The sequence below is a fragment of the Pagrus major genome, chromosome 19 (assembly GCF_040436345.1).
Source record: "Pagrus major chromosome 19, Pma_NU_1.0".
NCBI lineage: Eukaryota > Metazoa > Chordata > Actinopteri > Spariformes > Sparidae > Pagrus > Pagrus major.
Window position 1 is genome coordinate 5,368,156 of NC_133233.1, and position 14,564 is coordinate 5,382,719.

Genomic DNA, 14,564 nt, shown 5'->3' on the forward strand with positions numbered 1-14,564 from the left:
ATTGTGCATTGTAATAGGGGCAGAGTCAAGAGAGATGCTTGGGGGCACAATGTTGGATCTAATACTGCTGATCTTATTGACAAAGATTGATAGCAACTGTTCGCATTCTTCAGGAGATGTGGCAGAGATAACAGGAGATACAGGTTGTACAAGTTGATTGATTGTGTTGAATAAAACCTGGGGATTGTTTTTATTATTGGTGATCAATTCTGAGAAATAGGCTGTTCTTGCATCCCTGATTTAATGATTGACAATAGTCAAGAGCTCTTTCATATGCAATAAATGAACATTAAGTTTAAACTTTTTCCATCTGTGCTCAGCTCTCCTGCTGAGCTACAGATAGCATCATTTACCCATGGTGATGTATTTAAAGCTGTTACCGACCTGGTGGTGAAGGGTGCAGTGGCGTCTAATGCTAAGGAACACTGATTATTGAAATCATTAACTAAATCATTGATATCAGAAGGGAGGGTTGGAGTATTGTTTAAGTTAAGTTAACTTAAGAGAAAACTGAAGAGAACTGTAAGGCAGACTGATTATTTAAAATACAGGAACAAACTGTTCGCCTAAAAGTAGGAAGAGTTGTCTGGATGCAGGAGTCAAATAAAATACATTTATGGTCAGAGACGAGATCAATCAGAGAAAGCGAGGTTATAGTTAGGTCTATGATTAAATCCGGAGACATGTTGCACCAAGTTGAAAGATTCTGTAATGTTTAGGAATTCAGAGACCAGGTGATCCGATGGGTCATCAACATGTATGTTAAAGTCCCCTACAATGATAATCCTGTTGTGATTGAGGACAATGGATGAAACAATTTCAGAAAATTATGCTAAAAAAAACAGAGTTTTGTTTTGGTGAACAGTAAGTTAAAATACAGCAGACAGGATTCTGACAGATGATTGTTAACATTAGCATTTCAGCGTAGGAAAAGGGGAGGGACTGCTCAGTGTTGAGGGCGGGCAGAGAAGGGCCGTGGGGGGCGCTAATGAGCTCGTCTCAAGTTTGACAGGAGAAAGAACCGAAGAAGATGAGGGCCTTCCAGGTGTAAACAGTCAATCATGTGACTGCGATTGCACTGCATGCTGGATGTTAGTCACCAGCATGTAAGCCCAGTTTTTTTAGGTGCAGAACAGGTCTCTGTTAAAGGAGTCACGATTCCAAAAGAGGTTAAAATTGTCAATGAATCCCCCATGTTGTGCTCTGCATGCTGACTGTAGCCAGGAGTGAAGACTAAGCAGTCTGCTAAAATGACCTGCACTGTGGCCAGCGGTTGGGATCGGGCTCAAGATGAAGATGGACTTATAACAGTGCCTGAGGACATTAAAGAGATTATTAAAATCGGCCTTTGTCAGTTCCGAATGGAGCAGATGAGCACTGTTCATTCCTATGTGGATAATTACTCTTTTAATGGAGGAGGGGAGTAATGGCAACATGTCCTGGAACTTGTTTTGGATGTCAGGGGCTGTGGCACCAGGAAAACGGTGTGTAACTACGTTAAATAAATGAACATTCCTGATTATGGAGCCGCAGATAATTACAGTTGATGGTGAAAGAAATCGAAGGGCGCTTGGCATCCCCAGAGTGTGCTGTGTTGACCACACTGTCTGGGAATAGATGGATGCAGCTGGGGCCTGCTGCGGAGGGGGGCGGCAACTTTTCCAGCAGCGGGGCTCTCTGTGGAGCTGGACCCGGGTGAACTGCACACGGCCAAGTCGTGAGGAGGGGAAGCTTCGCCGAGAGCGTCAGCAGTTGAGAGAGCTAGATGTCCCAGGCACAGGTGAAGGTGGCGACAAGGGGGTATCCGACTCTGAAGAGGGGGGGTTGGGACAGCTGGTGAGTCTAGGAAAATCCTGCTCGTCCAGAATGGTGAGATGAGATTCCTACCATGTTTACCAACAGCCTATGGCTCCTTTTTGCTAAGAATGGAGCTAACCGGTAGCTTGGGCTTAGCTCCAAGCTGGGTCCAGTGGTCAGCCGAATGGGCAGTGGCGGCATCCAGGCATGGTACAGTTGAGTCCAGTTCACTGGCAGTTGTGGTTGTGACAGCGGGGCCCACGGTGACCAGAGAGTCGAGGATCAGGTCTTCATCTTTGATTTGGTACAAGATGGATATGCTCCCTTCCAACTCTGAGATTTTCTGGGTCAGGCGGAGGCAGCTGTCGCATCCGGATGGTGAGGCGAGTGGAGCCATAGTGTACAAAGTACGTGAATGCTGATTTTACCAGTTTTAGTGTTTACTCAGCTGTACCTAATTAACGTTGATTTGGTGAGTTGGCTGTTGCTGGGTGCTCCTCTGTCTCTCCCTGTCATGGCATGGGCGTGGCTCTCCCTCCTGGCTCAGCTCAGTGTGCACACCTTCCTGCAATCAACTCATCACTCCACCCAGTCTACATACCTGCCTCTCATCTACTTATCACCCTGCAGTACATCTACCCCGGCTTTCCTTCCACTCTCTGCCAGATTATTGTCTCACTGCAGTAGTAGCTACACTTCAGGCCCTGTCCATGTGTACACAGGTATATCTTAAAACAAAGCTTTTTCTATGTGTTTTGGTCTTCTGTACACACATCAACAGTGCTTCAGGTCAGTGACAACTGAGCTTTTGGAAAACTGATCAGCATTAAGATACTCAACAGTGAATGTAGCATAATTAGCAAATGCGAAGTTGGAGTACATGTTATGATATTGGAGTATTAGAGTTTGTACAGTGACAGAATGGATGTTACATTGTTTGGTGTTATATTCAGAAAGACACAAACGGACATTGATAATACATGTTGGAATGATGGAAAAGGGAGACAAAAACAGCTGCTGCCTCATTCAAAATATTTTCAGTAGATAAGCAACCAACCAGAGTACACAATCTGCTTCCTGTTTACAACATCACGTGCATGCTCAGTGTATATGAATTGCCATGAGATATGTGTTTCAGGTATGTTAGTATGGATGGAGATTATTTCTGAAACAGTGCTAAAATGCTCGTCTGGACAGATTTTTTTTTTCTAAAGCTCTGTTTACATATAGACTACGCCTCAGGCTCACTCCTTTCTCCTTGTGTTTTTGCCTTCTTGTGATTTTTCCCCAGCTCTAACCTACATTCCTCTTGTGTCTCAGCATCACCATTCACTGCTTATCAGTGTGCCAGCCAGCCATTCCCTGCCTGCCATGCTTCCTTCCCTCAACCCTGCTCACACCAGCCTCACTCTTCCATCTGTCTCAGCTGCCCTGAACTTCCCTCTCCACTGCCATCATCTAACCCTGCACTACATAGAAACACCTTTTACTGCTCTACCATTCCATGTTCCATGTTCTGCACTTATGTCCAAACTTGTATTCTGAAGACAGCAAGCTTAATAAATCACTCTTAATCATTCTAAGTGAATTAGTTTGTATTCAGCATTTTAATATTGTCTATGCAGGAGCTAGACGCAAATACTTTTGAACGTGGTGCTACATGTCCAGAGATAAAGGGCTGTGCAATGCCCTTTTGTTCAAGAGGTAGAAAACCTACATTACCCAGAATGCTCTGTGCTGCACAAGACCAATAAAAGCTCCCACTGATGGGTGACATATTGGGAGTTGGGTGGTGCTTGGTTTAGGGCTTTTGAAACAGGAAACAGTTACTCCTGCAAACTGTCTAACTAGGACATATATATATTTGTGACATTCCTGTGCTAAACCTTCATCTTTGAATGAAAAAAACAAAACAAAACAAAAATAATTAATGCCTTATGGTTGTAGCCTTTACAGTGAAGACTTGAAGAAATTAAATAAAAGGTATTAAGTGTAGTTCTTGGTGAAATGGAAATTCTCACCGTATTGACTAGGGATGCACCGATTGTGAAATTCTGGGCCGATACCGATACCGATGTTTAAAATAACAACTTGGCCGATGGCCGATGCCGATGTTTTTTCTTTTTATTATTTAGTCCCTCTTTTGTACCACAGAAACATTACAGAACTATTTTAAAAGTCTTTCAGCTCTTCATCATACTATATTTGAATGAGCACAAATTCAATCAGACAAATTTATGAAACAAAACTGGTGCACACTGAGAGTGGCGGGGAGGTCGTAGTCTGCGGCATATGTAGCAAGTACGCGCTTTTGTTCCAACAAGCTCTCCATCATGTAAAAGGTACTGTTCCAACGAGTGGAAACATCTTGCTGTAGCCTTTTTGGTTTCATCCCCAACTGGATCTGCACAGCCTGAAGACGCGAATAGGCGAGGGGCGAGTGTTTAAAGTGGCCGACTATTTTTCGGCAAATAGTCGCAACATCTGTAATGCTGCGCTGGCTAAAAACACCATCATGGACTGCCAGTTGCAGTGTGTGTGTCATGCAGCCAAAACTAGCCAGACCACTATCCGTCATAGCTTTCGTCACATTCCTAGCATTATCCCTTACGACAGCATGCACTCTGGTTTTGTCGATTTTCCACGTCTGGAACATTGTCTCAAATGCCCCTGAGATGGCAGGTGCTGAGTGGGTACCTGTGAACTCCTGGGAGTGTAACACTGCCTTCATCAGGTTGAAGTCCTTGTCGATCCACTGTGCCGTGAGGCTAAGCATGCTCACGGGGCTGACATCTGAACTCCATATATCGGTGGTAAAACTGATTGCAGCGATGTCACGGGCCAGTAGCTCATGAATGTGTGTGGCCACAATGTTGTGGATTTCGGGGAGACAGACCTCGGCAAAGTGACGTCGGCTGGGCAGGGTGTAGCGTGGCTCCATAAACTTCATCAGACTCCGAAACCCCACGTCCTCCACTACAGAGAAAGGCTGGTCATCTAACGCGATGAACTCCATCACCTTGCTGGTTATTTGTTTAGCTTTGGCGCTGTCTGTAGGCAGCTGTTTGGCTTTCTCAAACGCCGTGTCAATTAACGTCTGAGTCTTACTGTGGCTGTTTGCGCTTTCTTGGCGGCTTCATTTTTCCTTTTCTGGTCAGCTTGCACGTAATTCACGGGATGCGTAAATCAACATATGCGAGCGCCCTCTTCCGTCTCGGCAGTTACATCGCCAAAAAAGAAAAAAGGACAAAAGAATGGTTTCTCCTGAGCACAGCATTCACGCGACGCGTAAATCAACATATAATCATCGGCCACCGCCATCGGTGAATGTCATATTTATTTGCCGATGGCCGATGGCAGTTAACGAGGCGAACATCGGCCGATACCGATGTTCAACCGATGCATCGGTGCATCCCTAGTATTGACATGTATGATTCCCGTGAGTAATTTCCAGTCAGAGAGTGCTGTCGTCACTATAAGACTGTTATGTCCCAGTCAAGGAGTGCAGGAGCATAACATAAATGAGACACAGAGTGGAATTTGGTGTAAAAATGTATTTACAACATACAGTCAGCAAGATATTTACAAATGAAGCTTAGCTTCAGGGTGAACTGAAGGACAAAACAACAAACAAAACCTGAACTAACCTTCACCCTCAACAGAAAAAGGAAGAAACACGAAGACCTTTGCTGAACCGACCTCCCCAAACTAAACAAAAACAGGAGGAAATAGTACTACTGAAAATTGCAGCTCACCCTTGTGCTTTGTGCTCAGATATATACAATATATGTACAGAGGACTGAGCTTCATCACATGGAGCAACAACAGTCACCTGAAGATCAAAACCAATGAGTATGTAATGAGATATGTAAGTTCATTGAGAGAAACAGGAACAGTCACATTCCTTGCTTGTGTTCACATGTTGGACAATAAAGCTGATTCTGACGCTAAGAAGCTACAAAATGTAAAAGGTGGATGCTTTACACACAAACATGTTGAACCCAGCAGCACAGAATATCTCTACAATCAGAAGAGTTTTATAGCGTACACCTCTTCAGTATCTGACCATATGTGAAACATGGTCTCAGTCTCCTTCTGTTGAGTTTTGGTGTTGAATAATGGACAGAAAAGTGTTTTGTAGAACAATATGACCTATCATTTCATAATTTTATCCTTAGAGACATTTGTCTAAAAATATTGTCATAATTAGCATATATATTATTGAGCAATGGCTAAAAAACTTGTTTTGTTAAGTCAAAGTGGCCTTTGAGCACCAAATTCTGATCAGTTTGTACTACAGTCCAATTGGACGTTTGTGCCAAATTTGGAGAAATTATCTTGAGGCGTTCTTGAGATATCACCTACAAAAAACGGGGCATAGATATGTATGGATGGACAACCCAAAACATAATTCCTCACCTTGTTTCCTGTCACTCTTCACCTGCACTATTGAACAAATCTATGAAAAGGCCAAAAAATAAGTTTTAAATTGGGTGTAATATCAGCACCAGGGGGGACACACTGTGGTAGGTTGGGCTTCAACTGTCTTCAACTCCATTCTGTTTACATCTGGTACAGCAGCCCCCTTAGGACACAATACATATAGCCAATACTACAATATTTGCCCATGCAGCTCCACTGGTCCAGTGGATATTTCATTGTCTTTATGAAATATGGGAAAGAATGTACACTCAGCATTCAAGTTGAAGCTTTGAATTGAATTTGAACAGCTCACTTTTATCCTATAATCCAAATACTGCACACACACGCAAAAATAATGTCAGCAAGGACATTATTTAATTGGACTGCAGCCATACAGAGAAGGAACAGATTTGAGATTATGCTTGGCACGAGTGTATCATGTTTTAAACTTACTACACTGACCCAGTATTGGGTATCAAAAATATTTGATTAGATATCTTCTGCAAATTGTACAACTTTGCTTCTAGCATGGTGTTTGGACCATTTGAGTAATGCTTAAAACTGATTTCCATAGAATTAAGAAACAACCCATAGCTACACACCTGCTCTTTAATACTGCTGTTATGATGTTTTAACAGCACTGATTCATGCTGTATGCTTAGTCCCTATAACCATATGTACATTAGAGCAGTGTAGGATAGGGCCAAGAGGAAGCCATTAAAACACTAAAGTAGGTCCCATGCAGCAAGATGCTTTGCTAAGCACAGTGCAAGGCCTCTGGAAGGCAGTCACACTCTGAGGATCTCTCTCTCTCTCTCTCTCTCTCTCTCTCTCGCATCACACTGAAGAGCGAAGCTGCTGAACAGTAACAGTCATAATGTGTCTTGTGCATCTTCTCCTATGTATTGTTACCATGTTTCCATTTAGCTCACACCACAGCTGACTTTAAAATCGGGCCGATTTAACACCGATTTGCTCCTCCTTGGTCCTGAAGGTCAGCACAGATTATCTGTTAATATGACCTCCTGCACTGCTCCAGACCCATCAGGGTCTCCCTGATAAATATCAAACCTGTTTGACATTTACGATTCAAAATGTGGACGACCAAGATTGTCATTATGTCAGTACTTTCACAATAGCCAATGATAGCGATATCCCCGAGCAGCTGACGGTGTTGCCAAGAACGATAAACAACCCGAGCCCTCAAGGCTAATGTTAGCTAGCATACTACTGTTGGTAGGTAATAAAACTGAGTCTGCAGGTTTGAGATTAAAGAGAAGAACATCTGTGAAGATTTTCCATATGTGCCTGATGCAACCTGATTTCACAGTCGGTTAGGTCTTTAAAGTCCTGTAGTGGGAGCCCAGCTTAAGCCAAAGACCACACTGGACAGGTAATACCAAATTTTACCACTAGGTTTTGCACGCCACTCAGCTGCTCCCAAGAGGAACATACCAGCCACTGCATCTGCATGTCCCACCATTGTAAAACTCATAGCAATCGATTAAATATATTTACTTTATAAACATAATATAATTTTAAGGGAATTATAAACAATTTAACTTTTAATACATTGTCATTTAAGTTGATAAGCTGTATAATAACCTGTAAGTAATGCCATTTTCCATGTAATGTAACATGCTGGAGCAATGTTGGAGCATTGAGGGGCAGTCAAAAGAAATTGAACAACAGTTAGTATACAACATCAACATACTACAATGCAAGCTGGCTCTGTTGTTAACGTTACACTGAAGCTCCTTCCGCTCCATGACCCTCACCAGGATGTGTATCATGGTAAACATCATTCATAATTTTTCCAAGTTTTTAAAATATTTTTACAATCACCCAATATTTATTTTTGTGTAGTTAGTTTCAAAGACTGACTACACATGAAGTTGTCATGGCAATAGTGATCATGGTTTTTCAAACATGATAAATGCTAATGACGCGTCCTTGGGAGATTAAATATCTTTTAGCTTTAAAAAATTGGAGGTGTGTTGGAGCAGGGAAACATCTAAAACGGCAGGGCAGGCCCCACCCCCATGAACAGGATTGAAAAATACAGCCTTAGGTATTATAAAAATCCAGCTCTGTACTGAAATCCTAGCACTTACATTTCCATTCAACAGAAGATCAAACCAGCAATGGACAGCCACGGCATGGAAATGTTTACTCTCCAAGTAGCTTGCATCACATGATATGCACCTGCTGCCCTTTCACTAGATAGCAAGTCATTATGTTTTGACTCATGTCACTGATGGTACAGGCATTTAAAAGGTCCCCTGTGGAGTTTCTGAGTCCTAGTAGCCCTATGGAGCTGTTTTTGTGTGAGTGGGTCCCCATTTTGTTTCATGTGGATGTAAACATGGATGTAAACAATGGTGGATCTGAAATATTTAAAATCTGCTTTGCAAATGATTCATAGGGAAGAAAATGTATTCGACACTTTTGTTAGAGCTCAAGGACACACACACACACACACACACACACACACACACACACACACACACTGCTGTTTTGGTGATTATATACAGCTTTTGTGTGTTTACAAGAAAACTGCACACGGCACCTTGAGTCTGTGTGTGTTCATGCATCCACCAGCTCTCTTCTTACCTACCAAACTGCTGCATGGGGCCAGAACCCATGTCATTGACCCTGACATCACTCACACATTTACAATCTTACACCAGTCGCCTTAACAAGTGTTTTGGCACATAGATCATCTGAGTCCACTGGAAAGCTCGGTCATGAAAATGTGATAATTTTAAATAGCAGCAGCTCCCACACCGGACACCTCATTTTCATGGTATCAATCTAGCTTTGCCGTGTGTGCATAGTAAACATCCGAATCTGTGTTTCCACAAGACTTGGTACACTTTAGCTTGCAGTGAAATTTAAAGAGGTCACCCAGATTACCCTTGAAAAACACAAACATGAATCACGACTTACAAAATTGAATGGAAAGAATCTTGAAACTCCAGAGAATTTAAACCTGAACTTCAAGTGAGACATTTTAAGCTAAAATTGTAGAATCACACTGGAAAAAAATTTAAAAAAAAAACAAGGAAGTTTCTTGCTTACACACACAGGTGTCAAACCATTCAGCGTTCTTTATGGAACTAATGGCAGCTATGGGCATGGTGGCGTCTCAAGAGGTCAGCATAGCTGCTGCAACAGCATCAGTTATATCAGAACTGGAGAATGTATTTCATTAAAATAACAGCACTGAAGGCTTTTCGCAGTGGGCTGAAGCTTTTGTTCTTTGGATTGGATTTGTGAAACAAACAATCTGGACCATCAGGTTAGTGTCTTCTTCTTGAAATAAGTTTAAAAAAAAAAATTTAAAATCCGCCAATTGAACGAGTGACAAGTCCCAATTGTCTAACTGAAATGCTCCTTTCAAGGTGATTGTGTCTTATATTGAGAATTGAATGAGATAGCTTTGAATAGAAATTAGCCAAATATACTTAGTAGGATTTTGAAGTTTTGCAGTGCATGTCCCAGTGCCTAATTGCTGTTTCAGCCCACCTTGATAGACATAAGATGACATAAGCTGTAGCTGGTCAAAGCTGTTAAAAATGAAGCTGCACATCAGCCTCAATCCAAACGTACTTATCAAAAAGAACACAGCAGCAGCACTACATGGTCTAAGGGCTTGATTCCCTGTAGGCTGCCTGCTCACATTCAAAGTGGATGTGCTCACTAAGTCAGCTGAATGAAATAAAATAATAATGATGAGTTAATAATACATGAATAGACATGAGTGTCGGCGGTACAGGACTGGCAGGAAGAGTGGGATCGTGACCACATTGTGCTACTTTTAAGCCCTCTAAAATAAAATTAGAGCTCATTGTCATCCTCTCATTCTCCCTGAATGATCCAGAGATCTCTAATGGCAGTCAATCCCATGACTGAAAATCAGTCATTTTCAGATGATAAGGTGATGTGTTGTAAGGTAAAGACAAGGGGAACACTGTGGTGGCACAGCACTGGCTTCAGAGAGAGTAGATGCACCAATACAATAAAATGAATTTTAAAAATCACATAAGATGAAGTACAGCATAATGAGACAAAGAAACAATGAACAGCATTTCCTGTATTCACCCTCCTGTCTGTCATGTACCTTTAGTGTGTGTGTGTGTGTCCTACAGGCCCAGTAACCTAGTGAGTGAGTTATGGGGGTCTGGCAACAAGGACAAAGGATGGCGGTATCTCAGGTAGCTCGGTTAGCCCACTAACAGAGCATCTGAGCGGACACTCACTGTGGACTCGCCGTTAAAGGACCTCTGTCTCGTGTCCTTTAAAGCACAAGCGAGATGGTGGCCGGGGACAGCGTCAACCAATCTAAAGTTAAGATTTTATTGATATTAAGTGCTTCTTGGTGGGTCACTTGCATGCCGAAGTTACCGGAGGATGCCATGCATCTTACAAATATCCCCATTTGTCCTCTATGATGTGAGTGATTTTAGCGTTTAGCGAGGGAATACTGAATTATGCTCGTTTTAAATTGAATTTGGCGAACAACGCTCTCAAAACAGTACCGAGCGGCACGTATCGGAGGTACATCGCAGGCAGACCGAAAAGCCCCCAACAAAACCACTTATTGTCCGTCCGTGATGAACACCCTCACCGGACAGCACCGCCCTGTCAGCCAGCAAAGCTTTAATACTGCCGTCGCTCATGATAATAACGGCTCACCTCTAGAAACAGCCAGAATGTCAGGGCGACACCGGCCACCGGATTCCTCATATCTCCGCCGAGCTCCGCTTCTGGAGAAAAGAAAGACGAGGAGGAGATGCTCCTTGATCACTATGTCGGTTTCATCCCGCTACTGGAGACACCCAGAGATCAGATCCAGCCGGTCCCACACGGAGTCCTTCGGGTGACAGGACGGATGAAGGCAGCCCGGGTGACAGTCAGACGGTCCACAGACGGAGATTAACGGCATGGTGGGGCGCTGCATCAGCCTGTGATGTTGTTGCTGATTCCACGCCCCTTTCCCAGCCCCCCCTCCGCCCTGCGCGCACACACACACACACACACAGATTTATTATCATTATTATTATATTTAATGGGAATTCCTGTCCGTTAGATGAATTGGCTGGTAGATACTGACTGAGCGCTTAAGGAGATTTCAAATTATTATTATTTTCACATGCAATTATGAAAAAACATAATTGCATGTGAAAATAATAATAATTTGTACATTACAACAGGAATAATTTGAATAGGTTTTTTTAGAAGCACATTGTATCTTTTCCATTTGGCATAAATCTACATGAGCCCATGTAGTAATCTCTTGTCTACAAAGCGGTGACCACTGACCCATCCTTTCTAATAATTCCATATTTTGAGTTTTGAAAAATTGAGTTAAGTGTGAATAGTTTAAACTCCATGTTTACAATTGTGACTTAAACCTTACAATAAAGAACTACTGTGATAGAAAGTGTTCTTTTCCTCAAATGAACCACGTTGCCCTCCTATCCAAGGGCAGGGTTTCTGTGTCTTGTTGCAACTTTCTTCTGCAAGGGTGAACCCAAATGCGTATGTTTTAAAATTAACATCGTAAAGGTGTTGAAGTTTAATTTCTCACCATGTTGTTGGGACAAGGAATTGCAGCAACAATACTCTCACCTGTTACCAATGAACTTGTTAACCTGTGTATTGTTCCAAACAGGTGTTTTTGGATCATTCCAACAACGCTGTTGTTGCCCCTGTTGATGAGGTCAAACATTAAAAACATTGTCTGTGTGCTGTTTTTTAATTCTGTATATATCAAAACCGATAACCAAATGATCACATTCTGTTTTATTCATACTTAACACAGCATCCTTGTTATGATCCCAGTTTATGTTCTCTGGTTTCCTGTTTTATTTTGAAAATGTTACCCTTGTGTGTCGCATCGTGCTTTTCAGTTCCTCCTGTGTTTTTTCCCTCCTTCCAGTGTTTTTCCGTTCCTTCCCTCACCTGCCCTCTTCCCTCCTCACTCCACCTGTACCTGATCCCCTCGTTAGTGTGTGTGTGTATAGTCTTTGTTCTCCCTCATGTCTTTGTCAGTTTGTTCCGTCTTGATCCGTCATCCTCCGTGTCCGTCTGCCTTCCCCTGTGTTTCCTCCAGTGTCTCCTTGTGTCTTCCGTTTGGTGTATTTCTGGTTTTGGTTTTTTGTTTCTCTTTTGATTTGTACTTTGTCCCCAGTACTTATTTTGGTTTATCTGTATTCCTCATTTTTTGTATCATTCAGCTTTATTTAATTAAAGCTCACCTTTTGTTTCGAACAATCCTGTCTCCTGTGTGATGTCTGCATTTGGGTCTTCACCTCGTTTGACAAAGTGTAACAATCCTAACATGTTTGGAAGTGGGGCTGTGGGGCAAGGTAGCCAAAGCGTTAATGTGTAATGGCTAACTGCAAACCATTTGCTAATAATTAGCTGAGGCTACACATACACAAATCAATTTAAAAAAGTTATACATGAGAGTCCAACAGCTTTTATCTTGTATTCTAGGGGAAGAATAAATAGTCTACGAGAATCTTTAAAGGGGCTCTATGTTACAATTTGTAGCAAATAACATATATTAATCACTTTTTTTATCGACCATTTGTGAGCAGATTGTAAGGTGACCTTCTCCATCTCTCTCGGTTGTCTATACAAGCCTGTAGGCGATTTGTTGAAGTTGTCTAATGATGCTGGACTGAGGAATGCTTGGTGAAGCACTCTGGTTGGATTTACCGCGACAGTCCAAACAATATGACTTAGTGCATGTTCTCGAGTGCCTCGTCTCAGTGCCTCTCACTGCTCGCAAACAAGCTCTTCAGAGCCTCTTTGATTTGCAACTTAGACATTGAAGACCTACCACTCTCTGTCTCTTCACTTATTCAATCATTTACAAACAGCAGGGGGACATTTTCTGCACACAAGTTGGGTGTCACAGATGATCCACCAGCTATTCTCTTCTACATCCCCAGGTACCAGTTTGTGCCTTTTCTTGCACCTGAGCATTTTTTAAATTTGCATGGGTAAGGCAGACTCCGCCTGAATGTATTAACTGAGCTTTGGCCATGTAGCCTCAGCGCTAATGTGTACTAGCTAACCAAGCTAAGCCAAGAGAAAACATTGGGAGAGAGAGCAGGTATGACATGCAGCAAAGGTCACCGACCAGAAACGAGGTGGGTACGGTGTAGTTACACAATAGGTGTTTTAATCACTAGGCCACCAGGGCATCCATTTTACGTTTTTAAATCAACAAATCCTACAAAATAATCAAAACTAGCAATAGAGTGGTGTAGTGGTATGATGTATTTTTGTAGGCAAACCAAGAAGTTAGCATCGCCCTGGTTCCCTAAGCCTATGGGATTTTTGAATTGGATTTTGGAATATCACCAGAAATAATCTCTGTGGCAAACACAAATTTCTGATACTACAGCTTTTGTTCAGCAAGAGACTCTTGTTGAAGGTCTCCCCCTGCTGTCCTTTTAATATGTATTGCATCTGTGGTAGCCAGGTGGGAGTGACCAAATCCTCTAAATGTTTGAGTAATTGGAGACAGGTGGAAATCAAGGGGAGATCGGTATTGTCACTCATTATTCTGTGAGGAGAAAGTTTATGTTTATGAGACGGAACGCGATGCATTACAAAAAGAATTGGATGTGATGCAACGTACCAGAGATCTCCGTGATTGTTAGAAACTTGCCTTTGTTGGGGATGTGGTTTCTGACTCACCACTCTTTGTTTTACAGTTCATTGAAAATTTGCTAATAAGACACTACAATTAGTCAAAAGACAAGGAGATGGCCTCTATGCAGTTAGAACACTGCTAGGATGGGTAGTTAATGGACCACTGAATGCTTCCACTTCTATGGATATTGAACGTCCTGTAGCATTGGTGAACTGAATCTCAGTTGTTCGTTTTGAGAAGTTCTGGAAAAACAATATGCACTGACTTCCCAGAGAAGGAGTACGCGGAGAAAAGGGAGATGTCATCGGATGACAGAAAGTTCATGCAGATAGCTAGCTCAGTGACTATTAAGGACGGTCATTACTACTTACCTCTGCCTTTTCATGATCGGAATGCCATCATGCCAAATAACTACCAAATGGCGAGCATTACACCTTGAAAGGAAATTCCAAAAGGATCACGTATATGCAGCTGAGTATAAAAACTTCATGAGTGACATCCTCATGAAAGGATATGCTGAGAAAGTACCACCGGAAGATCTTCAACTGGAGAATGGCAAGATATGGTACATACCCCACCATGGTGTCTACCATAAATGTAAGAAAACTGTTCGTGTGGTCTTCGATTGTACATCATCCTATAAAGTCACCTCACTCAATAAGGTCCTCCT

At 42.3% G+C, this 14,564-nt stretch overlaps 1 protein-coding gene across 1 annotated transcript in view; it reads right to left on the reverse strand.

Moving 5' to 3' along the window:
- Positions 1-10,996, reverse strand: part of vopp1b (VOPP1 WW domain binding protein b) — a 39,852-nt gene extending 28,856 nt beyond the window's left edge. The window contains exon 1 of the mRNA XM_073488773.1: positions 10,918-10,996. Within this exon, the coding sequence (XP_073344874.1) occupies positions 10,918-10,968 (51 nt within the window). The 5' untranslated portion in view covers positions 10,969-10,996. The remainder of the gene's footprint in view (positions 1-10,917) is intronic.
- Between the last annotated feature and the right edge of the window lie 3,568 nt (positions 10,997-14,564).